The sequence below is a fragment of the Balaenoptera ricei genome, chromosome 4 (genome assembly GCF_028023285.1).
Source record: "Balaenoptera ricei isolate mBalRic1 chromosome 4, mBalRic1.hap2, whole genome shotgun sequence".
In the NCBI taxonomy this organism is placed as follows: domain Eukaryota; kingdom Metazoa; phylum Chordata; class Mammalia; order Artiodactyla; family Balaenopteridae; genus Balaenoptera; species Balaenoptera ricei.
Window position 1 is genome coordinate 7,630,506 of NC_082642.1, and position 27,699 is coordinate 7,658,204.

General features: G+C 36.7%; 1 protein-coding gene across 1 annotated transcript; it reads right to left on the minus strand.

Moving 5' to 3' along the window:
• Positions 1-812: 812 nt before the first annotated feature.
• Positions 813-27,594, minus strand: SELENOT (selenoprotein T). Its single transcript, XM_059920105.1, has 6 exons — positions 27,334-27,594; positions 8,440-8,550; positions 7,740-7,866; positions 5,828-5,915; positions 3,589-3,742; positions 813-3,030 (listed from the first exon to the last, which is right to left on the minus strand). The coding sequence occupies exons 1-5, from the start codon at positions 27,468-27,470 to the stop codon at positions 3,618-3,620; spliced, it is 588 nt and encodes a 195-aa protein (XP_059776088.1). The 5' UTR covers positions 27,471-27,594; the 3' UTR covers positions 813-3,030; positions 3,589-3,617.
• Between the last annotated feature and the right edge of the window lie 105 nt (positions 27,595-27,699).

Consider the following 27,699-nt stretch of genomic DNA (forward strand, 5'->3'; position numbering starts at 1 on the left):
GCTTTCTCTTCTGAGATTGTTTAACTGTTTCTATCAGTCAAGAGAAGTCCTAATTTTATTTCTCTCCAGATTTTGGGATGCTAGTATGACTTTCTCAGGGATTCTGGAGGTTGGGGGTAAAGAAGGTCAATAATGTAAACTGTTCTTCTTTGCTCCACCCCAGCACAGAACATACCACAGAACTGTTGAAATTTCAGGTAACACTGAAGCACACGAAACTGGACCATAAGGCTCAAGAAGTAGTTTAAGGTCCCAGAGTGGTAACACTGGGAGGGCCAGACTGGGAGGGGGAGAGGGGGGTGTAGCACTGGTTGGGTTAAGAAACCATTAGAAAACATTACTGATGACAACAATTTTTACAACATAAAATTTCCTAAATACAGTTATCATATAAAGTGCTCTAGCACAGATTCAGTTCCAGAAAGGAGGGGTTCCTTTCATATCAGCTTAATAAAAGTTTATTTTCACAATGCTTTAAAGATAAGCCCCCAGACTTTACAATTCCTCATGTTTCTCTCAAAAAAGATTTTTTTAAGTCTTAGTATGAAATATTAAATCATGCTTTAAAATTCTGTAGGCTATTTCTTTTTAATCTAAATTAGTTAAAATCATGACAATAAAATGCCAACCAATCAAGGTTCCCAGCTAATAACATTCAAAATAAGAATCATCATTAGGATCCTGTTATGTTTTGATAGTGGTAAAGGTTGATCAACTGCTGCCATTGATCTTAGTGCCATAAGTTAATAATGAATTTATATTCTGAAAGCGTATGTGTCTTGCACATTTTGATGCTGAGGTATAAAGCCATGTTTTGCCAACATTTTTTTATTAATCTAACATGTAATCTTCTCCACAATAGCAACTATGGTTAAAAACCCCAATAACATTAGCCAACCTGCTGTCATGTTCTATGGTCTTCTAATTAACAGAGTACATAAACATTTATAAACTACACAACCACACCAATTTGTAAGCAACTATGTAATAAATTTTGAAATGTTAGGAATATAATAAAGCCACATTCTAAATAGCTTTCTAACTTTCCCTTTTTTCATGTTTTTCTTTTTTACATTCACACTTCCCACTAATTTTTTCACTAGACTCTATTAAAGCTTAGATTTAAATATGGCCAAACATAAAATAATATTGAAATGGGTGTCAACAAAATACTTAGTTTTATCAATGACCAAGCCACTTAAAGCTATTCTCCAAAGGACAAGTTATTCACCCAAGGCAAACATGGAAAAAGTTAGAATTAAATCTTAAATTCTTCATGGTTGGCCTGTCAGATACATGGGAATATCCAAGACAAGTCTGGAAGGTCTAAATGTCAAAAGGTGTAACTGTCACTGGTGGAATGTCTGTCACTGAAGAAAGACCCTACACACACTCAGCAGTGTGTTCAACTTGCAGAAGGAAGTTTGGGCTGGTACAAATCAAGTTAACAAAGTTTTAAGCCCTAGTCAAAGATAAAATGTTATTACACCTGAATAACAATCTCTAAGTAACCTCTAGCTTAAATTGTATTGACTCTTGCCAGGGTACGATCTTAGGTTTACAGTTCTGCAGCCTTAATTAAAAGGATAAGGCGTTTAATCAATTTTCTGCAGTGAATTATTAGGCTAACTTCTTTTCAGCTAGAGACTACAGTATGCTCCACCTTGAGGCTGTCACAATCATGATAATTACCGGACATGCATTTCAACAAATATTCACTGACAAATGAAGTATAAGATTGCGCTAAGTGTTTGGTGGACTCAATATTGAATTATCTCATTACTTTTCCATAAATCCCTTTACTTCCACTAACAAATCCAGACCTACCATTTTTATTCCTACAGGGAAGATGAAGTATGTTATGACTGTTGCTATATGACTATTTCTCTACATTATGGTCCTATTTCTGCTAAATTACTCTTATAGTCTTTATCAATTTAAGCTTTTTAAAAAAAACTACATTTTAGAACTCTGGAAAGATATTAAATTCACTGAATAAAAAACTTTTCAATTTTGTTCCTCAAATATAATAAAATTCTGATATGATGTTAGACAAGTTAAATTATTAGACAAGTGATCTCCATTTACCTAATATTAATGTTGTAAAGAGGTTCAACTAACCTTTCTTTAGTGAGGCAAGTTTCGATCATCCTAAAAATGGTAAATGACCTATTATTTGTGTGTGAATATAAAGTATGTCCTGTAGGAAATTCTCTGTGAGTCAAAAACAAAACTTTGCAGACAACTGTTAAATATAATGTCAATAGGTACGCTGGGCAATAAACTCAAACTTTTTATTTAACTTACATCTGCTTAGTTTTTTATTGAGTTAAGTATAAAGGCCCAGTTAATCAACTCATTAAATTGGTCAAGGCAGGACACTTGAACTACATTAACAGGATTTAAAAAGTGGTTGGTCTTTTAGTAGTTCTCTGGTAATCACACACGCACACACACACATACACAAATTGGTAGAGTACTCTGGATATAGGATTTCCCCCCATAATCTTATATAATGTGCTGTTCACAATCTGCAATATTTTGAAAACTATACAAATTGGACATGACCAAATTAGAGATGTCTGATAAACTCTTATAAAGTATTTGGGAACTTCAGCTCTAGTCCCAAAAGGATCAATTTTAAACTATAAAAAAGGAAAATTCGTATAAAATCACAACAGACTTAACAGACATCTTTGAAAAACAAAATCAAATTGCAACTCAATTTTCTACTTTTTCAAATATGACCGAGAAAAAAGAAGTGCAAGTAGTAATGTCTGCATTTTTTTTTTTAAACTATTAACCAAGTGGACTTGGGGAAGAAAAAAAAAACTATACAGTATTATTGCACTCCACGAATGTGCAGAATTCCAAAATGTGCCAGCACTGAAAAACTGCCTTGCATTGAGGTTTTCCAAGAGGTACAACGAGCCTGCCAAGAAAACATCTGGTCTGTACTAACAGCTTGCTGTCTTCAGTACAGGCCTTCATAATGTCAGTCACGCTGCTCTTGCAAAAATCCCTTAATGTCTGAAAGACACACAGAAAAAAGAATATTTTGTTTCAAAATTCACTCTTGTAAAATCCACTCATTGATCAGAAAAGAACTGAGAACATCTCTGCTAAACAAAATTAACTAACTTACACCTCTCTGTGTTCACCACATTTGCTTATAAATTTTCTATCTTGAGCATGTGAAAAGAATTTGCATAGTTTTAGGAACTAGTTATTTGAAGGTAAGGAGAGGGTATATATGTACAATATATGTATAGTATGTGAATTCTGGCCATTAGAAGTTCACAGTCAAAAAAATGATGTTACAGGCCCAATGATTAAGCCTTAAACATAAAATTAATAGTACAACCTTACTTTATTTTAGCAGATCCAAACTCTCTTGGTCATTTATAAATTTTAATGAAGAAGACAACCATCTGTTAAATCTTAAGTTGGAAACTCAATTGACAATATATGCAATATCTATTATTATATATATATCTATATCTATTATGCTAATATATGAAATATCTTGCTGATTCATGACAATTAACTGATACCTATACATAGTTACTGTATTTTTAAACTACTTACAAAAGAGTTTTCAGTGCTGATAGGTGGGGCTATGATCGATGGTGTGGGATTGAATCCATATGCACATTGAGCTTCATTTCATTGTCAAGAATTTGAACAAGCTGTTGCATGGATGGAAGGTGACCAGATTCCAGCTTAGACCACACAGGTACATCTATAAAACAAATGGTACCACCCCTTCCAAATTAAAGATGATTCTATAATAGACATTCATTCTATAAATATGTATTGTCTATGCACACAGCTGGAGATAGAATTCAGCTTCTTGCTTTCATGGAGTTTATATTCTAGTAGGGGAAATATAAAAAGAACTATACAAATAGCTACAAAATCACATTTGTATAGTAAAAATTAAAACTAGAAGATGCTATGAGAGGGACATATGAGAGGCTGGGAAGGAGCCTTTGTACTTACTATTATTAAAAGAGAGAAATTATTAAACGTGAAAGCTGAAATATAGAAGAGTGGTACAAGGGAGACTGGAAAGGTTGGCAGGGATTAGATCAGGGATCAAGAAACTATAAAGTAAGCATTTTCAGCTCAAGAAGATGTATAGTCTGTCCCAGCTACTTAACATTCATTGTAGCCTGAAAGCAGTAACAGGCAATAGATAGATGAATGGGCATGGCTGTGTTCCAATAAAACTTTATTCACCAATCAGGTAGCAGAGGACATGGTTCACAGGGTTATGGTTTGCCCACGCCTAGGCTACATCATTCAGGGCCTTTTGTCCATGTTAAATGTTCTGGTCTTTATCTTGAGAACAAAATAAAGCCATTTAATAAATTTGAGGGAGTGAAGCAACAAGATGAAATGTGCATTAAAAAAATTTTCTTTTAAATGACTCAAGTGTTGGAGCAGGTGTCAGCAAATTTTTCTGTAAGAAGCCAGATAGTATATATTTTAGGCTTTACATACCAAGAAGCAAAATCAAGGATACCATATAGGTACTTATAAAACCAGGGAGATATACTTCCACAAATTTTTCAATGATGAAACTCAAAACTCTAGGTATGAATACTGAAGTCTGAATGCCATATAATTTCCACATCACAAAGTATTTTTGATTTTTTTAACCATTAAAAAATATAAGAGGGAATTTCCTGGCAGTCCAGTGGTTAGGACTTGGTGCTTTCACTGCTGGAGCCCAGGTTCAATCCCTGGTCTGGGAACTAAGATCCAGAAAGCTGCGTGGCTTGGCCAAAAAAAAAAAAAAAAAAAAAAAAAAAGGTAAGAGCCAACCAGCAACATGGATGTACCTAGAGATTATCGTACTAAGTGAAGTAAGCCAGACAGAGAAAGACAAATATCATATGATATCGCTTATATGTGGAATCTTAAAAAAAAAAAAAAGACACAAATGAACTTATTTCCAAAACAGAAAGAGACTCACAGACACAGAAAACAAACTTATGGTTACCAAAGGGGAAAGGGGGTGGGAAGAAGAATAAATTAGGAGGCTGGGATTAACATATACATACTGCTTTCTATAAAATAAATAACCAACAAGGACCTACTATACAGCACAGGGAACTATACTCAATATTATGTAATAACCTATAAGGGAAAAGGACCTGAAAAGAATCTGAATCACTGTGCTGTATACCTGAAACCTACATGATATTATAAATAAACTATACCTGAATTAAAAAAATTTTAATATAAAGAAATTTTAAAATTGTAAGCCATTGTTAGCTCATAGGCCATATGTGCCAACCTCTGGTTTAGAGAATATGTTAGAGGGTAGCAAGATAACTGTGGCTTGGATTAGGGTGGTTAGCAATGAAGATAAATAGAAGCAGATTTTTGAAAACTGTAAAAAGTAGAATTGAGAAAAATTGGTAATCCATTAGATATGGAGAGTAAGGGAGAAACCTAGGATGTTATCCTAGGTTTCTGACATGGGCAACTGGGTAGAATGATAATGGTGCCCTTAAATAAGTGAGAAATGTCAGGGAAGGAGCAAACTGGAGTATAAAAGAATTGCAGGAAGCTCAAGTAATCAACAGTTTGGGAGTAGGTAATGTTCAGGATTCCTGGCTATAACACCTAGAAGAGCGGTCTAGAGCTCTCCAGAGCTATACATTTAAGGGTCATCATATAGATGTTATTCTAAAGCCATGGGAGTAGGTGAGGACCATGTAAAGAGATAATTTAGCATATTATGAAAAATGGAAAAGCCTCACTTATTATAAATCATTTAACATTTATCACAGAATGCAAACTATTCAGAACCTACCATTCAAAGTTATCTCAAATGCACCTGTTGACATACACTGGTTCTCAATCATGTTGCTCAAGAAAAAGACCATCATACATGCATAGACCTAAAAGAAAATACAATTAAGTACAATAGGTAAAGTCATTTTCAAATCAAAACAACATGACAAATTAAGTAAGCTTTTAAATAGTCTCATTTTTATTTGGTAATTGCTCTTTTTAAATCTACTTTAAGTTTCTATACAAATTATTACTGCTACTCCATATATTCAGATAGTGTACACAGAAAATTGCGACATTAATCCACAGCTCTATACATTCTAAAGAAATTACATATGTTATTCCTAATGTAAAGATAAAATCTCTAGAAATCTCATAATTACCTTAATAAGTTAAACAAAAGAATACCAGCATAAGAAGGGTTCATTTTAGAATTTTTATAATATAATGTATGAACTCACAAGAGACTAGTGATGCAATAATCAGCAACTCCATATATTCAACACAACCTGTCCGTGTTCCAAACAAATCATTTTAAGTCTAACTAAAAAAAAGTAGGTTAGAAAGCACTAGCATATTAAGTTACATTCATTCACCTTTTGAAGGCAAATCTATACTGTCCCAAAAGATCAGAGGCTCCTATTGAACAGAAAAGTTTCAATTTAACAAAATCACCTGATTAAAAGCAGGATGTAGTGAGGATGTCAATTCACAGCCAGCTGTTTCAGAAAAATAAATCAAAATGCCTATAGCAGATGAGAAGGAGATTTCCCCTAACCCCACTTGAGCTAGGTGGGCTTCGATTTCATAGAAGTTATCCTAGCATTTGGGCACAAAGTCTACTTTCATGAGAACAATACACAAGTAAGTGTCACGAAAGCTACAGCCTTCAAGTATCCTCTTCATTGTCAGTAGATTGACAATGTTATAAGTCTAAAGAAGTAAAATGCACTAAAGACAATTTAGAATCAACAGAATTAACAAATATAGCACAAAACATTATCAGTAAGTACTTAATTTCTAATTCTTAATCCTATGTAAATCAATATTTTGTTAATAACAGAGTAGAGACACATCTCAATTAGAGGTAGCACCTGCGGATGTTTATGTTAAGAAGCCTTGCCTGTGACTGGAAATAAGTGATTCCCTAAGAAAAAGAAGTACAGCTATGTTAGGACTTGGCTAAAGGTAGTCTCGGCCTAGAACTAAAGGATAAGACCAGACAGAGGACTCCAAAAGAGAATATTTATTATAAGGAAACCTAAGCAATCTCATTCAAGAGAGAAATTATTCCCATTTCTCACAGTAGAAAGGTAGACCCTCCAGAAAATATTTTAAGTAAAACAGATGAGAGATCTGGAAAGAGTGTACGCTGCAGCAAGACCCTACAAAGAATAAAAGAAACAGCACAAGATTCTTATGTACATTTATATTGATTGTTTCAGGTAATCTGCTTTAGATTACCCATGAACAGAAAAGTCAAAGAACAAATAATAGAAACAGAGAATTTTGATAAGAATAAATTGGTGGAAATCCCATTTTTAACATGAATAAACCTATTACCCATATTAGGTGGTATAAAAGGCCTACATTATGTATATATTCTGTTTTACTATATGATTTGGCCCAACTTATATAATCAAAATCAGGTATTAAATTACTTTGTGCCCAGATTCTACTAAAGTAACACCTCTCTATCCTTCAAATAATAAAAAGGTTAAGACCTAATCATTCTTAATGTATAAATATGGAGACTAAGGCTAAAGGACGTTAAGTGCTTTGCCCAGAAATAAAAAGTGGTTTAAGTTGAAATACCACATGTAAATAGCAAAAAGTACTTAAAAAAAAAAAAAAAAGAAAAAGGAAAATCCATTAAAATGTCTCACTGACAACTAAGAACCTACAGCTACCAAAGCTATTACATTACATACCTTGTTTTCTTGGCCCCACTGCCAGATGCTAGGCGCTTGCATGCCAAAGAAAGCAAAAGGATCCTTGCCAACAATTATTAAGCCTATTAACACTAGCTTGAAGACTGACAGGAAAGATGCTATGTGTCTATTAAAAGAAAAGAAGGAAATTCATCAGAAGCTGCAATTTCTCATCTACTTCAAAATTTCTTTAACTCAAGTCTATGTGTATAGACATTGTCTAAACACCAAATCTAAAAATTGCCAATTACACTAGGAAAAAACTAGTAACTGAATTTTATTGTGCAGTTTTAAAACAAAAATGTTTAACATCTTTTGAATCAATCAAAAATTAATTTATAAAACTATAGAGCATTGGCCTTTAAAAATACTATTTTAACAGTACAGAATTTTGTACCACTGACTTTCTATAAAAATGTAGGAGTTCTTGATCTATGGCCACAATAAAAATTACATAAGAAAACACATCTTTAGAAGGGTTGCCATCTCTGAAATGATCTTCCTCTATTCCTTGTTTCAGAAAAATTCTTCCATATTTGGATCAAATAAACTTGCTATTTATAAAACTGTTCTCTATAAATTACAACCAAGAAATTATAATAACCAAGGAAAGTTAATTGAACCAATTCACAAAAGTTTATTTACAAATGTGAAAGAATTGACTTAAAAATTCCTTTATAAACTACAGAAACTTACTTACCTATATATTGGTTGAGGGAGGTAATTCTCTCCTTCAATGCGGATGTCTGGGTACCGCTGGCTAATAACCCGCATGTACTCCTCAAACACCCGCCTATAACCTCAGGAAACACTGCAGAAAAATGAAAGTGCTTCCATTAAGTGGTTTAGAATATGACTAGATTTATTTTGTAGTTATACAAAGTCTAAAAATTATTACCAAGATTAAAAATGTTTCTCAAGAACAATCACAAACTAATAATGATTGATGCTGGATATACGAACTTTTTTCATAAATTTCACATATTTAAGTGATCTTCCCTTCAAGTAAATCCTTCTACTAGAATATTAAACTTTATAGACTTGGGTTACTGTTGGAGAGAAGCAAATACCTATTCAGAGAATTCACCATATTCTGAGCTCTCAAATCATTTTGCCTTTTTTTCTGTTTTTGTTGTTGGTATCAACAACTGTATAAACAATGAAATGAAAACATCTCTTATTTATCTGAAATAGGGACTTTCAAAATCTGGGCACAGGAAGCTTAAAAAAATACCAAGGCATGAGACATGACACCCTGTTTCTTATTCCCACTCTACCCTTAACTAGGCAAACATGCCTGCTCAATCACAATAAAAGAAACTTTAAAAATTCTTAGACTCTTTCTGACTCTAAGATTTGATTCTATTTTGCAACGGAAAACAAAGATTGGGAAGATACTTTTCAGCAATATGACAGTAATCCATGTCATTACTCCAGAAATTAAGTCAATAGCATCCCATCACCTTCATTAAAATCTCCGAATAACTAGGCTGTGGATATATGATATTTGTTGCCCCAGCAAGAAAAGGGAGAAATGCCACCAGAATGAATATACAGGGGGAAAAAAGTACACTGAAAACTTTAATAAGACATTGATGAAAAACTGAAGACACAAATAAATGAAAACATATCTCATGTTCGTGGATCAGAAGAATTTATATTTTTAAAATGTCCATGCTACCCAAAGCAATTTACAGATTCAATGCGATCCATATCAAAATTGCAATGGCATTATTCACAGAAATACAACAAACAATCCTAAAATGTGTATAAAAGCAGAAAAGACGCCAAACAGCCAAAGCAATCTTGAGAAAGAAGAACAAAGCTGGAGGCACCATGCTTCCTTATTTCAAACTATATTACAAAGCTACAGTAATCAAAACAGTATGTATGGTAGTTGCATAAAGACAGACACACAGATCAATTAGACAGAAACCAGAATTAAACCCACACATACATGGTCAATTAATTTTTAACAAAGAAGCCAAGAATATACAATGGGAAAAGGATAGTGTCTTTAATAAATGGTGTTGGGAAAAGTGGACATGCAAAGAATGAAACTGGACCACTATCTTATACCATACACAAAAATCAACCCAAAACAGATTGAAGAGTTGAACAGAAGACCTGAAACCATAAAACTCCTAGAAGAAAACATAGGGAGTAAGCTCCTTGACATTGGTCCTGACAATGATTTTTTTTTGGACTTGACACCAAAAGCAAAGGCATCAAAAGCAAAAATAAACAAGTGGGACTATGACAAACTAAAAATCTTCTGCACATCAAAGGAAACCATCAACAAAATGAAAGGAAGGGCAACCTACACAATGGGAGAAAATACTTGCAAATATAACCTCTGATAAGGGATTACTATCTAAAATATATAAGAAACTCATACAACTCAATAGCCAAAAAATTAATAAGCTAATTTAAAAAAAATGGAAAAAGGGGGGAATTCCCTGGCGGTGCAGTGGTTAGGACTCGGTGCTTTCAACTGCAGGGGCCTGGGTTCAATCCCCAGTTGGGGAACTAAGATCCTGCAAGCTGGGTGCATCCAAAAAAAAAAAGGCAAGGGAAGCTGAATAGACATTTTCCCAAAGATGACATACAAATGGCCAACAGGTAGATGAAAAGGTGCTCAACATCCCTAATCAACAGGGAAATGCAAATCAAAACCACAATGAGTTATCATCTCATACCTGTTACAATGTCTATCATCAAAAACACAATATAGGGGCTTCCCTGGTTGCACAGTGGTTGAGAATCTGCCTGCCAATGCAGCGGACACGGGTTCGAGCCCTGGTCTGGGAGGATCCCACATGCCGTGAAGCAACTAGGCCTGTGAGCCACAACTACTGAGCCTGCGCGTCTAGAGCTTGTGCTCTGCAACAAGAGAGGCCGCGACAGTGAGAGGCCCACGCACCGCAATGAAGAGTGGACCCCGCTCGCTGCAATTAGAGAAAGCCCGCGCACAGAAACGAAGACCCAACACAGCCAAAAATAAATAAATAAATTTAAAAAATAAAAAAAAAGTAGATCTCTAAATACACATAACAAGCTGTAGTTAGTAAACTGAAACACCATAAAATAAAATGATTGATTAAAAAAAAAAACAAAACACAATATAAAGCAATGAAGGTACCACTTGGTAGGAGGGAGCAGAATCAGTAATTGATAGGGTGAAACCCAAGATGCCAACTTTGTCAATCATACAATCATCAAGGAAAAAAATACCACAATCATCAAGGAAAAAAATATCGACCACCACCGCGACCAACTCAAGGGATCAGCAACAAGTTCATATCTGATAGGGAGAACCAGTCCAAATATTAGTAGGTCTCAATGTAAGAAAACTCACTTTTCAAAAAAAAAAGAGAGAGAAATTCATCACTCTTTTTTTACAAGTAATACTTCTTTTACATTTAGAATGAAAATTTCACAAAAGATTAAGTCCCTAAAAAGTATGAAATTTTTGCAAAGGGAGACAAGTCTCTATTAACTAAATACTTAAAAGAACTTAATCTCCAGACACCTTATCTTTCCTAAACATTCACCTTATCCAATATTTTATTTTTTTTTAATTTATTTTATTTTATTTATTTATTTTTGGCTGCTTTGGGTCCTCGTTGCTGCACGCGGGCTTTCTCTAGTTGGGGCGAGCGGGGGCTACTCTTCGTTGCGGTGCACGGGCTTCTCATTGCGGTGGCTTCTCTTGTTGTGGAGCATGGGCTCTAGGCACACGGGCTCAGTAGTTGTGGTGCACAGGCTTAGTTGCTCCACGGCATGTGGGATCTTCCTGGACCAGGGCTCAAACCCGTGTCCCCTGCACTGGCAGGCGGATTCTTAACCACTGCACCACCAGGGAAGTCCTATCCAATATTTTATTATTACTGTTGTCAGATTCACAACTGCTTTCAATATAAGAAAATTTTAATGTTCTTTTGTTTTGAAGATACTACCAAAAAAAATGTAAAGCACTTATATGCCTAACTACCTTGAAACCAAGAAATGCCACCTGATTTCAATGCCTAAGTTTTTGCATCAGTGTTTACAATGGAGTTGATGATCTAAAATGATAGTATCTAACTTTTAATGCATTATTTGAGAGCTGGAGACTTACTTGAGTTGAAATTTCCTTGAGTTGAAATTTCCTTTTTTATAGATGAAGGGGAAAAAATTGAAACCCAGAGAGATCAAGTGACTTTACATATGGTCCCTGCCCTTAGTCAGGGCTGAGACCAGAACACAGACTTTGTGATTTGAGATCCTAGGCCCTTTCCATTAAACCTCAATAAAAGTTAGATGATGTAAGAGCTAACCTTCCCTGTGTTCACAAAGCCACAATCAAGTACCCATAAAGTAGCAGGTATCTCTTGAGGTTCTTCCATGATGAAGATATAGATTCTCCCTCTGGGTGAACTGAGCCTGTGGGCCCCAACAGTCCTCATATTTGCTCTGGGAGTTCCAACCCTTCGTAAAGGAAAGTATGTCTATATGCAGGCAACACTATAGGTCAGAGTCCTCCTAGTCACCCAGTTTTCTGGCTATTATGCTCAAAAGCCCAACTCTATCCTTGGTTCTTCAGGTCTCAACTCTTCAGTTAAGTCACAAATCTTTGTATCAAACTTCAAATAGAATCAACCTATAATCTTGAAATATAAAAAGGACTTTAAACCTGTAACTTTCTTCAAATTTCCAGTTATAAAATGATAAAGTCGTGGGGATGTATAATGTACAGCATGGTGACTGTAATTAATAATACTGTATTTCATATTTGAAAGTAGCTAGGAGAGATCTTGAAAGCTGTCATCACAAGAAAAAAAGTAATGTAACTACGTATGGTGACGGATGTTAACTGGACTTATCGTAGTGATCGTTTTGCAGTATATACAAATATCAAGTCACTACATTGTACACCTGAAACTAATGTGTTATACCTCAAAACAAAAAAAAACTGTACATTTATTTCTGAAAAATGACGTAGTTTACAAGACTGACACAACCTATTTTTAGGCAAGTTTACTTATGCATTAGTAAACTTTCCTCCCTGTATTTGCTTTGAGACTTGTGAAGAAAACACAAGTAACTTTTTCCCTATGTAATAATTTTCCCCAAACGTTCAAATTGTTTTGAAATAGCCATCTCTACTGCTGACAGATGTTTTCCAAAATAAAGCACACCTACTGTTTATCAAGGTGGGCAAAATGTTAAATTAAAGGCACAAATGGTAAGGAGCCAGTAATCATTCCACCTCTACCACCACACCCAGCTCTTTCAACTTTTCACTTTCTGGGTCAGTGAGTAAAGCTATATAACTCATAGTATACTTTCAACGAATAAATATGTGAACATGCTAAAAATATGTTGTAGCTGCTGCCTACTTCTTCTGCCCCTGGACCAAAGGCCCTTAAGAAGTAAATTAAACTGTGAAAAGAAATCTTAATTTAAGTCCTAATCACTTTGCAAATCTCCTTCTTGCAATACAAAAATATCTTACTATATGGAGTCAACTTTTGCAGTTGTTCAATTTAAAATATTTTACACAACACTTTTCTAAGATTAATTTTCTAAAAGAAAGAACTTGCATACAAATTAGATCACCTTTCTGTAATGAATAGAAAGGAAATTTAGGCAACTTGTCCATGCTATTTCAAATAGATTCTGTGCTTTTTTAAGTCCATCAAGTTTCAGTCTCCTAATTCATGGTGCCAACCATCCCACTTTTCCTTTTCTATACTAACATCTGCCCCTAATTGTAGTCAAATGCCTACTTATATCAACTTGAGTCTGTCACAAACCCCAACCTCTCCTATCTCCTTACTAAAGGAAAATGGGGCAAAATCTCAGATATTTACTGTTATGAATTAAATACTTGTGATTTCTATTTTTCACATCTCTTGAACTCACCTTTCCCTTTTATTTACAATAACCTCCCCTGCAATTATCCTCCCACCCACACATAGGATTGGATCCTGTTTATACAATAAGACCCAACCCCTTGCCAATATCTAATGTTCCAGAAATGCAAACCTGTCACGGAAGACTTGAGTTTCCTCCCTAAAAATGAAGAACTGGGATTTAAAAAAGTAACTATCTCCAGACAGGTGAACATTTAATCAGAGCTGCTGTAGGTAGAGGAGAGTGGTAATCTTTCAAAAGTACTGAGGAGGACTTCCCTGGTGGCACAGTGGTTGAGAACCCGCCTGCCAATGCAGGGGACACAGGTTCGATCCCTGGCCTGGGAAGATCCTACATGCCGCAGAGCAACTAAGCCCATGTACCACAACTACTGAGCCCACGAGTTGCAACTACTGAGCCCACGTGCTCTACAGCCCATGTGCCACAACAAGAGAAGCCACTGCAATGAGAAGCCCACAAACCTCAACGAAGAATAGCCCCTGTGTGCCACAACTAGAGAGAGCCCGTGTGCAGCAATGAAGACCCAGTGCAGCCATAAATAAATAAATAAATAAATTTTTTAAATAGTAGGAAAGGGAAAAAAAAGACTGAGGAGAGGAGATAAATCAATCTTCAAAGAGAAAAAGAAAAACGAAATATATTTTACTGAGAGGAATACAGATGTGAGCCAGAGCAAGAGTGTATGAAGTCCTCTCAGATCTTTCAGTTTTCTATTTCAGACCATCTTCAGGCACTGCTGCATTCCTGCCTTTGGATTCTATACTATTCTTTTAGTAGTTTTAAACAGATTTCCAAATGTGTTGTATAAAGCAGTTCAAAACTGGTTTCTCTACTTGCATTCTAAGAATTTCAACTAATGTTTCTCCCATGCTGTATGCAGAAAATCAGGAAGGTATTTTTACCATGCTTTCTAACTGTCAACAGCACTGACCAGTCAGACAGTTCACTGATCACTGAAAACTGGGTTTTTAGATGTAATCTTTATTTCTCCTTGCTCTGTTTAGTAGAAGCAGTAATAGACATTTGTCTGGTGCATTACCTGCTCTAAGTGTTTAAAGCAATGAAATCTGAACAAGGGGCTCTATAAACCATACAAGAAACAAGATATTCAGGGGTGAAGACTAACCTGATAAATGCTTTTCTAAAAAATTACAAACAAGAGTGCTCACACAATGTTCACATCAGCACTATTTACAACAGCCAAGGCATGGAAGCAACCTAAATGTTCATCAACAGATGAATGGATAAAGAAGATGTGGTACAGATATACAGTGGATTATTACTCAGCCATAGAAAAGAATGAAATAATGCCATTTGCAGCAACATGGATGGACCTAGAGATTATCATACTAAGTGAATAAGCCAGACAAAGACAAATAGCATATATCACTTATATGTGGAATCTAAAAAAGATACAAACGAACTTATGTACAAAACAGAAACAGACCCACAGACATAGAAAACAAACTTATGGTTACCGCAGGGGTGGGGGGAGGGATAAATTAGGAATTTGGATTAACAAATACCCACTACTATATATAAAATAGATAAAAGACAAGGACCTATTGTATAGCACAGGGAACTATATTATCTTGTAATAACCTATAATGGAAAAGAATCTGAAAAACTAATTGAATCACTTTGCTGTACACCTGAAACACTGTAAATCAACTATACTACACTTCAATTAAAAAAAAAAGCACTCACGCACTTTGAATGAAGATCAAAATGTAGATCAGAACTTGCTCAGCGTTTTGTTTTGTTTTGTTTTAATTGGGGTATAGTTGCTTTACAATGTTATGTTAGTTTCTGCTGTTCAAGGAAGTGAATCAGCTATATGTATACATATATCCCCTCCCTCTTGGACCTCCCTCCCACCCCCCCTCCTACCCGCCATTCTACGCATCTAGGTCATGACAGAGCACCAAGCTGAGCTCCCTGCGCTTATATAGCAGGTTCCCACTAGCTATGTTTTACACATGGTAGTGTATATATGTCAATCCCAATCTCCCACTTCATTCTCCCCCTCCCCCTTGTCCACACGTTTGTTCTCTACATCTGTCGCTATTCCTGCCCTGCAAATAGGTTCATCTGTACTGCTTTTTAAAGTTCCATATATATGCATTAGCATACGGTATTTGTTTTTCTCTTTCTGACTTACTTCACTCTGTATCACAGACCCTAGCGTTTTTAAAAGTTGAAAATCAGCACTAGACAGGTATGAGCTTATCAGGTTTAAGAACTGTCTTATATGAAATCAAGTGATTTCCCTTCCAGCTGCCTCACTCTAGGAGCACCGCAGTGGCCACCACAGTAAAAACGCATATGAATACAAAATATGCCTAACATGGCTTCTAAGATTCCAGGCTTCCTGGGACTTCCCTGGCGGTCCAGTGGTTAAGACTCTGCATTACCACTGCAGGGAGCTCGGTTCGATCCCTGGTCAGGGAACTAAGATCCCACATACCATGTGGTACGGCCAAAATTTAAAAAAAAAAAAAAAAAAAATTTCAGGCTTCCTTAGAGTTTTTTCCAAAGATTTGATAAACCTAAAATTCAATTAATGATCTGTTTTTATTCTCTTCCTTCTTTGTGTCTTATTCTTGAGGTCACTAGTTTCACTAGTCACTAGTCTTCCCATACCTTTGGCATAACATTTCAGGAAATCTTTTGCCGCAGACTATTCCACAAAGAATTTATAAATTGCGTAAATTTCTCAGCTCTTTGTGGGGAAGGAATTTTATCTCTTTACTCTGGAAAGCACTTCTCATTAACAGATTTACAAGGTATGGCAGCCACTCAGTAAAAGTGACTTGATAAAAAAAGCATTCAATAAATGGTGACTTACCTGCATTTTGCAGGAATTTTTGTCTCATCTTAAAATATTTCATATATGACTTGATGCTTCTGTTAGAGGAAACACTGACTGAAACCGCCCGCCCTGGCCAGGCAAAGACAGTAACAATGTGCATGAGTTATTTTACAACAGGAGATCCTGGTAAGGAACACGGAACTAACAAGCCACCACCAAAGGGAAGAACTCGGAAAAGGTCAAAAAGAGAGAGGAGACGCCACATGTCCACATGTCCTACCAACCTCCCAGAATGCTCCTCGCTGGAATCCATCTTGGCTGAGCAGTTGCGCGCGCCACCAGGAAGGACCCTGAGTCTGAATGATTGGCCAGAGACAAGCCGGAAACTAACCCCATCACCATAAAACCCGAGACTGCGAGCCACGTGGCAGAGCAGTCCTCCTGGATTCCCTTACCCTCCTGTTCTACGCCCAGGCGCCCCTTCCCAATAAAGTCTCTTGCTTTGTCAGCACGCGTGTCTCCTCGGACAATTCATTTCCAAGTGTTAGACAAGAGCCCACTCTCGGGAAGGGGTCCCCCTTCCTACAACACTTTTATTCTTTTCAATACATTTTTAAAAATTGAGATATAATTCACACACCATAAAATTCATCCTCGGTGCATTTTTATAAGTTGTTAGAGAGACCAATAAAAAAAATATATATTGTGTTCTATGCTAATTCAATGGCAAAACTAGATATGTCTCTTGCCTGCTTTACTGCTTTCCTGTTTGTCTTATACTTTTACCTGTTGGTTGTAAACTGACTTCAGACATTAGAATAAACTCGATTAAAAAACCCAGGGATCCAAGAAAGAAAACCACCAACAGGATAAGCAGTAAAAGTGTGTTGGCGAATAAGAGCAGCAGGAAGATGACTGACAATAACACAACGAATTCTGGAAGTTTAGCCCCATCAGCAGAGACGGAGGCCAGGTCAAGAAGGTTACTGAGTGAAGAGTATGTCCAAAACTGAAGTTTTACATGTATCACATTCTATGCCTAAAAGCTAGCAAACTGAAGCAGAGGTCAACCAAGTAGAAATCCACCTGAAAGGAACAGTATCAGAAAACATCGATCTATACTCCAGTTAGGAATTTTTAAAGGGAAGTGAGGGGGGAGAAGATAGGTTATGTCAGAACCAAACACAGTGGACTACCACGAGATTGTACTCACTTTTTCAATAAATATTGCCTGATGACAGGTACTGTTTTAGGCTCTAAAGATATAACGGCAGCAAGCAAAACAGACAAAAATCTATGCCTTTCTGATGCTGGCAACATTCTAATGAAGAAGAGAGAGTAAGCTGTAACAGTCTAATGGAGAAGATACAGTTCACAAACTGATAATATCTGAAGCTGTTTCCCTTGCCTTGAGAAACAGGAACGAAAAAACAAAACACCCGAGGGACTATGAAAAAAATGTCACAAATTGAAACAGCAAAAACAGTGAACAAAAGATTCAAAATAAGAGCCGACATCCAACAATATTCTGCAAGAAGCAGAAGAAAAGGATGATAAAAGAGATAAGGAAGGACTGTAAGAAACCTCAAAACCAAAAGCAGAATTTAAAAAAATATTTTAAGGCCCTGAAGAAGAAAACTGATGGGTGGAAAACTGAATCAGTGTTAGAAGATGAATAACAAAAAGTACAGAAGATCTGAATAGTATCATCAATAAATGGAATTCACAGATACATCAGTTTTTTTCCTATAGAAAACACCCTGAGAGACCACAGAATATTTACAATAATTGACCATCTATGTTAGGTCACAAAGAAAGCCTAATAAGTAGGTGGATGAAGAATGTCACCAGCTATCTCAGTAAACAAAGGATGTTGCAACCATCAAGCCATCAGCCACTGCAGACACCCCCAGCTGTTCGCCCTGAGGAGATTCAGGATGGAAAAAAACAGGATACTGGACCTAGACAGTTAAGGTACATATCAAAGGAATTTCAGTAAGCCCAGACTCTTGCATCTTTCCGTACACAGAAAAGCACTAAATTCATTACCTTGAGATGTCTGGTTTTTTTTAATTAACAGTAATCTTTTGATGTTCCGTTAACCTGCAGTTTTTTTTAAAAACTCCTATATATTCTGGCTCCTCCCTTACTTCTTCAGAACAGTCCCTCAGAGTTGAGAGGCTGTCTCCTGGGCCTAAGTCCTCAGTATGTCCGCAGAATAAAACATAATAGCAAATGTCACATTCTCTAATTACAGTGCAATAAACTAAAGAATCTTTAAAACCCAACCCACTTTAAGATCTTCTGGTAGGAGTATTAACTAGTTTAATTATGTCAAAATTTTAAATGTGATACACATTAACGTAATCATAATATTTTACTTCTATGGATTTAGTTTATGGAAATAATTGGACAAGCACACATGATATCTGAGGATAGTCATCTTAACAAAGTAATTTTATGAAAAATAAGGACCAACATAAACGTTAAAAAAACAGATTCAGTGGCTTAAATAAATTAAAGAATACCCATCTTATGGAGTACTATGCCTGTTGATACAGAACAGTATCTGCTGATATGAAAAGATAAGTGATGAGGCGAAGGCAAATTTCAAAAAAAGCATACAACTATAAACTCATTAATATAAAATTATATAATATAGCATGTTTCTGCGTGAAGAGGCGGCTTGAAGGAGGTTCTTCAAAATGTTATTAAAGAGTTACAAGGATATTTCACTTTCTTCCATATACTTTTTTAAAAATTATTTTTACAGTTAACATGTTATTTTCACAGTGAAACCGTGAAGTATCCTGTGGGGCTCCAGGGCATGGAAGCCTTTTTGTCCCCCATTTCTTATAGGCAAGACTCCAGCCTCCATTAACAGTTGCTAATCAAGGGAGGAGCAGCCAAGAAACCACAGGAGGGAAGATTTAAGGAACCAGAGAAGCTCATCAAGATTAAGAGACCCTGCACACACCCTAATCTTGTCAGCAACCCCACCCTTGAACTACTGCGGTAAGACTCCTCCTCAAATCCTCCTGGGTTGAGACACATAGCTTTGCAAAGGCAGGAGCCCGCTGTGTTCCCCTTTGCCTGGCAAAGCAATAAAGCTATCCTTTTCTACTTCACCCAAAACTTTGTTTCCGAGATTCGATTCCTCACCAGTGTACAGAGAAGCTGAGCTTTCGGCATCAACAGCCAGAGGGCTATTTTCATTTTTTTAAGCTGAAAGTCAGTAAGTAAAGCTTTCAAAGGTTTATTTACTGCAGGTCTTATTACAACATTACAAATAATAAATTACGATAATGAGCACTTGATAAATGGTAGTAGCAGGTACACTGTGCTAGGTGTTTTTAACTGATTAGCTGACTCCAGCTCTCATTTCCTGTCTCCTCCTCCCCCTCTATGCTGAGTCAGGCTTCATTTGCATGTGTTCTTCCTTTAGCTAGTAAAGCTCATTCTCTGTATCTCCTGGTGGAGTTCCCCATGCCCTTCAAGATTTCATTTCCTCCTCTGCAAAGCCTGCCAACGCTCCCTGAATAGGTAATCCTTCTTCTCTTTGGGTTTTTAAGACTTCTTTTAGAACATTCAGAACAGAATGGTTTACTATTATATTGTTTACATGTCTGTCTCTCCCACCAAACAATTGGTTTTCAAATGTTACTGTAAAAAAACAAATTCGTATCTTCCTAAAAATTGGACAAAACAGGAAAACAAGTGGCATGAAAAAGGGGACATTAAAAACAAGGGCTTGATAACACAACACTGTAAATCAACTATACTCCAATAAAAATTAAAAAAAAACAAAACAAGGGCTTGATTATGAGCAGTTCTTGCTAAAATCTGTGGCCAAGATTTCTTCCTTATCAATCCCAAGCTACACCCCAATCAAGATAAAGTATGTGAAAACATCATTTTCCTTTTTGGAAAGCAGGGACGGTGACAAAAATCAAATGAACCGGAGGACTCCAACTACACTCTTAAGTGACAAAGATGGAGATGAAACATACATGCATGCTTTTACTTTTTTCCTTCAAGCTTCTTTACAATACCTAATAATAGAATATTAGAGGTAACTGGAATGCAACCAACACCCTTAGTTTACAGATGAACAAGTTGAGAGCTAGAGATTAAATACTTCCCCAAAGTCATTCAGAAGATAAAAGGCAGATCGAGTTAAGAACATATGCCTCCAAACTGCTGGTCCAGTAAATGCTCACCTTCCCAGTACCTATACCATTCAAAATTTATGAGGTTATTTATGAGATTTCCAAATGATATATTAAATTTGATCTCTACCACTTACCTTAATGGCAAACTGTAAGGAAACAATGTTCCCATTTTCTGTAAGAGGAGATAGATAAAACCTTAAAACCATTCATATTTTACTTACATCTAAAAGCTTTGAACTAAGGTACTTCATTCATTATTAAGAAGAAACTACTATTATGTGCACAGTATTCAGTTAGCTCCTGAGCTATTTATTGCTTAAAATGGCAAAAAAAAAAAAAAAACAGGTGACTAAATTCTATGTAACTTTAAAAATCTAACGTAGCGGCAGGTGCAGCAGCCACCATTTTATTTGCTCTCTAGAGCACTCTATACTACTCTACTGTCTGAATCAACTTATCTTATTACTCCTTTATTTCACTGTTTCCAAGTAGTACATTCTTCCTATTTAGCATCTTTTTAAAAACCAAGATTTATCTTATAACCATTAGTGTGTCAGTTTAAATGGCCACAGTTTTTTCCTTCTGAGTGGTATACAGGATAATGATGTACCTTACAACCTATCATATCTTAGGTTTGGAGAAATATAATAATTGTTATTTAAGTTTTTAGTTCCAGTTACTGTGACTATTTTGGGGAGATGAAAATTTCTTTGTAGGATTTCCCCCTGGCTACTGTGTTTTTAGTTTTAAAAACTCAGCAACAAAGCAAAACAAACTTATGGTTACCAAACAGGTTGGGGGTGGGGGGAATAAATTAAGAGTTCAGGATTAACATATACAGACTGCTATATATAAAACAGGTAAACAACAGGGACTTACTATATAGCACAGGGAACTACACTTAACATCTTATAATAACCTATAATGGAAACGAATCTGAAAAATATATATATATATACTATATATATTTATATATATCTATAAGTAAAAATATATACTATATATATTTATATGTCTATAACAATCGCTTTGCTGTACACTTGAAATTAACACAACATTGTAACCTATACAATTTTTTAAAAAAATTCAGGATTCATCCCCTTCAGTCCCCCCGTAAAAAAAAACCATAAAAATTGTCTTGTTTATCACTACAGTGAATGGCACAGCATCGCTCCAGAACTCACGAGTCACCTGTGACACCTCTCATTGCAGGCCACCTCTCTGGCCCCTCAAATAGTGTAATCACCAAGAACTGCTAAATTTATCTGCAAAAAAATCTCTTAAACCTGTCCCTTTACTCCTACCACCACCCTTCTACTTCAAGCTCCATTGTCTCTTGCCTGGGCAACTCCAAGAGCCCCCTAAAATGGTCTCCCCACATCTATTTTTTTGTTCCCTGTAATGTCTTTTCCACAATGATACTTACTGATTTTTCCTTAACATAGCCATCCAGACCTTCCAGGGTCTGTGCTACCTTCTCTTTGGTCTTTAAGGTCAGCAGCCTTGGCCTCAAGAAATTATGTTCTCTTCTTGGATTGGGAGAATCAATACTGTGAAAATGACTATACTACCCAAAGCAATCTACAGATTCAATGCAATCCCTATCAAATTACCAATGGCATTTTTTACAGAACTAGAACAAAAAGTCTTAAAATTTGTACAGAGACATAAAAGACCCCGAATAGCCAAAGCAGTCATGAGGGAAAAAAACGGAGCTGGAGGAATCAGGCTCCCTGACTTCAGACTATAGTACAAAGCTACAGTAATCACGACAGTATGGTACTGGCACAAAAACAGAAATATAGATCAATGGAACAGGACAGAAAGCCCAGAGATAAACCCACATGGTCAACTAATCTATGACAATGGAGATAAGGATATACAGTGGAGAAAAGACAGTCTCTTCAATAAGTGGTGCTGGGAAAACTGGACAGCTACATGTAAAAGAATGAAGTTAGAACACTTCCTAACACCAGCCACAAAAATAAACTCAAAATGGATTAGAGACCTAAATGTAAGACTGGACACTATAAACCTCTTAAAAGAAAACATAGGAAGAACACTCTTCAACATAAATCACAGCAAGATCTTTTCTGTTCCACCTCCTAGAGTAATGGAAATAAAAACAAAAATAAACAAATGGGACCTAATGAAACTTAAAAGCTTTTGCAAAGCAAAGGAAACTAAAAACAAGACGAAAAGACAACCCTCAGAATGGGAGAAAATATTTGCAAACGAATCAACGGACAAAGGATTAATCTCCAAAATATATAAACAGCTTATGCAGTTCAATATTAAAAAAACAAACAACCCAATCCAAAAATGGCCAGAAGACCTAAATAGACATTTCTCCAAAGAAGACATACAGAAGGCCAAGAAGCACATGAAAAGCTGCTCAACATCACTAATTATTAGGGAAATGCAAATCAAAACTACAATGAGGTATCACCTCACATCAGTTAGAATGGGCATCATCAGAAAATCTACAAACAAGAAATGCTGGAGAGGGTGTGGAGAAAAGGGAACCCTCTTGCACTGTTGGTGGGCGTGTAAATTGATACAGCCACTATGGAGAACAGTATGGAGGTTCCTTAAAAAACTAAAAATAGAATTACCATATGACCCAGCAATGCCACTACTGGGCATATACCCAGAGAAAACTATAATTCAAAAAGGCACATGCACCCCAATGTTCACTGCAGCACTATTTACAATAGCCAAGTCGTGGAAGCAACCTAAATGCCCATCAACAGACGAATGGATAAAGAAGATGTGGTACATATATACAATGGAATATTACTCAGCCATAAAAAAGAACGAAATTGGGTCATTTGTAGAGACATGGATGGATCTAGAGACTGTCATACAGAGTGAAGTCAGTCAGAAAGAAAAACAAGTATCGTATATTAATGCATATATGTGGAACCCAGAAAAATGGTACAGATGAACCGGTTTGCAGGGTAGAAATAGAAACACAGATGTAGAGAACAAACGTATGGACACCAAGGGGGGAAAGTGGCCAGGGGGCGCGGGTGGTGGTGTGATGAATTGGGAGATTGGGATTGACATGCATACACTGATATGTATAAAATGGATAACTAATAAGAACCTGCTGTATAAAAAAATAAATAAAATTCAGAAAAAAAAAGCACAATTCATATAATGGCAAAAAAAAAAATTATGATCTCTCCTACTATAAGGTCACTGAACGTGCTATTTCCATTGCTCAACAGTGCTCTCTATATACATTTTATCCTTCAAGTCTCAGTTCAAAGTTCATTTTCTCATGGAAACCTTCCCTGATCCTGTGACTAGGTCTCTTTCATATCATATTACTTTCCTACAGCAATTAACACAACTGCAATTTTATGTGTTGTCCATGGATTAATGACTGCCTTCTACTCTTGCCTTTAACATCTATGAGAGCACTGAACTGAATTCCCAGCATCAAGCAAAGCACCTTCATAGAGACGGTGCACAAATATTTGTTAAATATACAAATGTTGTCTAAGTAACTAACATGATCTCTATAACTCCCAATTTCTCAGATTTCTTCAATTCAGCATTTTACTAATCTTGATCAGTATCAACACCCAAATCAGACTTAGGTCTTTATTTTCTTGCCTCCATACCATGAAAGCAAAGGCTAAGTTGGTATAAATTTCAATTAAAATCTGTTCTTCTAGTAGTTGCTTCATTTACCTCTTAAAACTCCATTTAGAAATTGGTTGTCCTAAAATTACAGCAGTGGATTCTTAGATTAACAAAAACTGGAAAATTCTGCTGTATTCTGCTCACGTTCTAATATCTTAACTTTAACCTACTATTCTTAGTAAATCAACTGTCAAATGTTCAAATAAGTGTTAACCATAAAGAGCTGTAGATAGTAATCTCTTTAAACTGTAACAACTGATGAAATGCTGTAAATCTGATGACATGTTAATTCACACGTATGGGAGGAAAAAAGCATGCATACAAACATGCCAAACAATACCTATCAGAATACATTTACACAAAAAAATCACAAGAAAGGAAAATGTGAAAAGGGAACTTTATTTTAAGCTCTGATTAGAGAACTTCCTTTTTTATGTTTAATACTTAAACGTCCAAATAAGCAGTACAAATTTTTTCCCCAAATATGCAATCAATGTCATCAAACTTATCTAATTCAATTGCTCAATCATCGGATGTAATAAACCAAACACTCAGGTACATAAAGTAAGTCTGTGCTTCTCTGTAGGCTTCCAGAAGAGCCACATTTGTCTTGTTCACCAGGGGATCTTTAGCCCTTGGCACAAGCAGGTACTGAATGAGGATGTACTAGGAAAATACATCGACACAACATAGGAAAGTTTGTTTTAAGCTATTTTGCACGCTTGATCTCTCTCCCTTCAATTCCATTTATGTGTTGTGTTGTTATTTTTTTCTATTAGCAATTACAAAAGTGCCACAATTAACAGACGATATATTGAGCTAAAGTTAAAGAAAGAGTACTCATAATAAATATAAAATAATAAGGGACAAAAGCAATGGAAAGGAAGGTAAAAATAGTTTTCTCCTTTGTTAACATTGGTAATTAATGAAAAGTTGCATTTTATAGCACTCCGATTTCAAATGGAATTAAAAGAATTTTCACATATTTACCCTCAATTGTCTTCGCTTCCTCTCCTTTCCCAAACAAACTTGCAAATAAATGCCCAAGAGACTCTACCAAAATCAGAAACCAAATATTCACTTTCCTATATACACATTAATCTCTGGGGGGAAAAGTAACAAACAAGCTAAATTTACCTGTAATTGGTATGGCATAGGGCATATTAATAGTTATTTCCAAGCTACAGAATAAAAAAAAAAAAGGGAAGGATTTTTGTATGTAGCATGCTCAGGATGACTGCAAAAGAAAATACTTAACAGACTTTTGTAATTCTCTACTTAAAGAAAAAAAAGGAAAGGAAACAAAAATTAAGTATCAAAAGTTTAACTGAAGTACTTAAGACTTTTTTAAAAGTTTAATTTGAAGGACTAAATGCCCTTCCCCCTACATTTGTTTACACATTTTCAAAACTTTATAAGGTACATTTGTTAAATTATTGTGACAAGTATTCCAATACAAGCAACTGTAAAAGAAGAGTATTTTGGAAAAGACCAAGTGAAACCAAGACATACAAAATAGAAAAATTACATAACTTGGAAAATGCAGTCTTTTTTTTAACTACTTAAATCCAAAAGTATCACACTTAATCCTTAACAATATTTATAAGTTAGTAAGATGACTGCCACTTTCTAATGGAAAAAAATAAATATGGAGAAAAAACTCAGAATAATCAAGCCATAACTCCCACTTACAGTACCATATATGAAAGATGATATGACGATATACGCCAGGCACATAGTAACACTACAGAGAGCTTTTTTTTAATCAGAAGTTGCAAGGTTTTTAGTTTTCACTCCAAAAATAAAGACTTACCATCTTACTTTCTGACTCTCTTTAAACAGCACTTAAATTGACTTAATATTAAAGATTTGCTTAATCTTTAAAGATTAAGCAAAAAAACTAGTTGGATAAGTAGAAAATCTAAACTTTAGTACACTTATATTAATACATTAAGTTTGAAAAAGCTGATTTTAAATGCATTATGGCCAAAACCAATGTTCCAAAGTATCAGGACTCTGAAGACTTACTAATCCAACCATCCTATTCTGAAAAAACGTCACCTTTTGAGATATGGGATTCTAATTTCCACAACTTTACAGTTTTGGTTTTTGCTTGTTTGTTTTTAATCTGAGCCTTTCAAACCTTCCCCAACACCACTTACCTTATCACATGCATTACTGCTCTGCTTCTAATACTTAACTAGGTAACAACAAAATCACTTACAGAACACTGTCGAAAAATGCCGGGTTTGGGGGGAAAAGGGATTGTTTTTTTCTATTTCTCTGAACGCCCAAGAGATTTAAAAGGCAGAAAGAGATGCCAGGGCAGGGAACTCACGGGAGTAAGGGGAATGGGGGAGAAGATGCAGTTATCTGGGAGCGAAAGATTATCAGAAGAGCAACGTGCTCCTTTACAAAAACACTTTGGAAATTGCAAACGGAGAATCAGCCTCCCCATCCAAGCTTATCAGCTGTCAGAATCCCTACGCTCTCACCCAACAGTCACCCCCGCGGATCCTGGAGAAAAAGGCGTCTGTCCCTCGCGGGTCTCCTTCAACGACCCGAGGTGACCTTCGCCTAGCGGGGCAGCGAGGCCGCCTGGCGTACCCCGCGGAAGCCGAGAGGAAGTTAACCGGAGAGCAAACGCTGGAGCTCCTCCGCCGACCCTGCGCCGACTCATGCCCACCTCCGCAGGCAGCCGGGTGGCCATGGCGTGACGCCGCCGACCTGTCCTCCGTACTGACAAGTGTCCCCGCGTCTTCGCGTTTCAGTATTTAACCTTCTCGTGCCCTCCTTCCCCATTCCCTCCATTCTAGAAACCAAAAAAGAAGTGAGCGGTTGTGTCTGGAGGCAAAGAAGGCGGCCTGGCCATCCCGGGTAAGAGCCCCGGAGACGGCAGGCAGCGGAAGGCCGCTGGCACCGTTCTTCCGGGCCAGGGAAGGTTCAGCTCTCTAGGCCGCGAAGCCGCGGCCTCGCGTAGTGTGAAGCGCCGAGCGAAGGCGCGGCGGGGCGGCCGGGCGCCGGCGCACATACTCACCAAATCTGGAACTTGAGCAGCGGCCCCGTGGCGTACTGCATCTTTAACCTCTTGCCAGGCACGCCACCCAGGTTGGCCGAGGCATCGCTCCGGACCACCGCCGACGCCGCCACCAGGAGAAGTAGCAGAAGCCTCATCTTAAACGACCCAACCACTTCAGCCACCCTCAGACTCAGACTGCAGCCGGCCCAAGGCAGAGCCGGAGCCGCGAGCTGCTCCCCACCGCGCAGGCGCGATCCGCCAAGGTCTTGAGGGAAGCTGGAATGCGCCTGCGTATCCCGGCGCCTGCGCACGCTCTGGGAGGGGGAGCTGACCTGTTTCACGGTCCTGACCCACCATCTTGGATGTGCGCGGAGACTCTTGGGA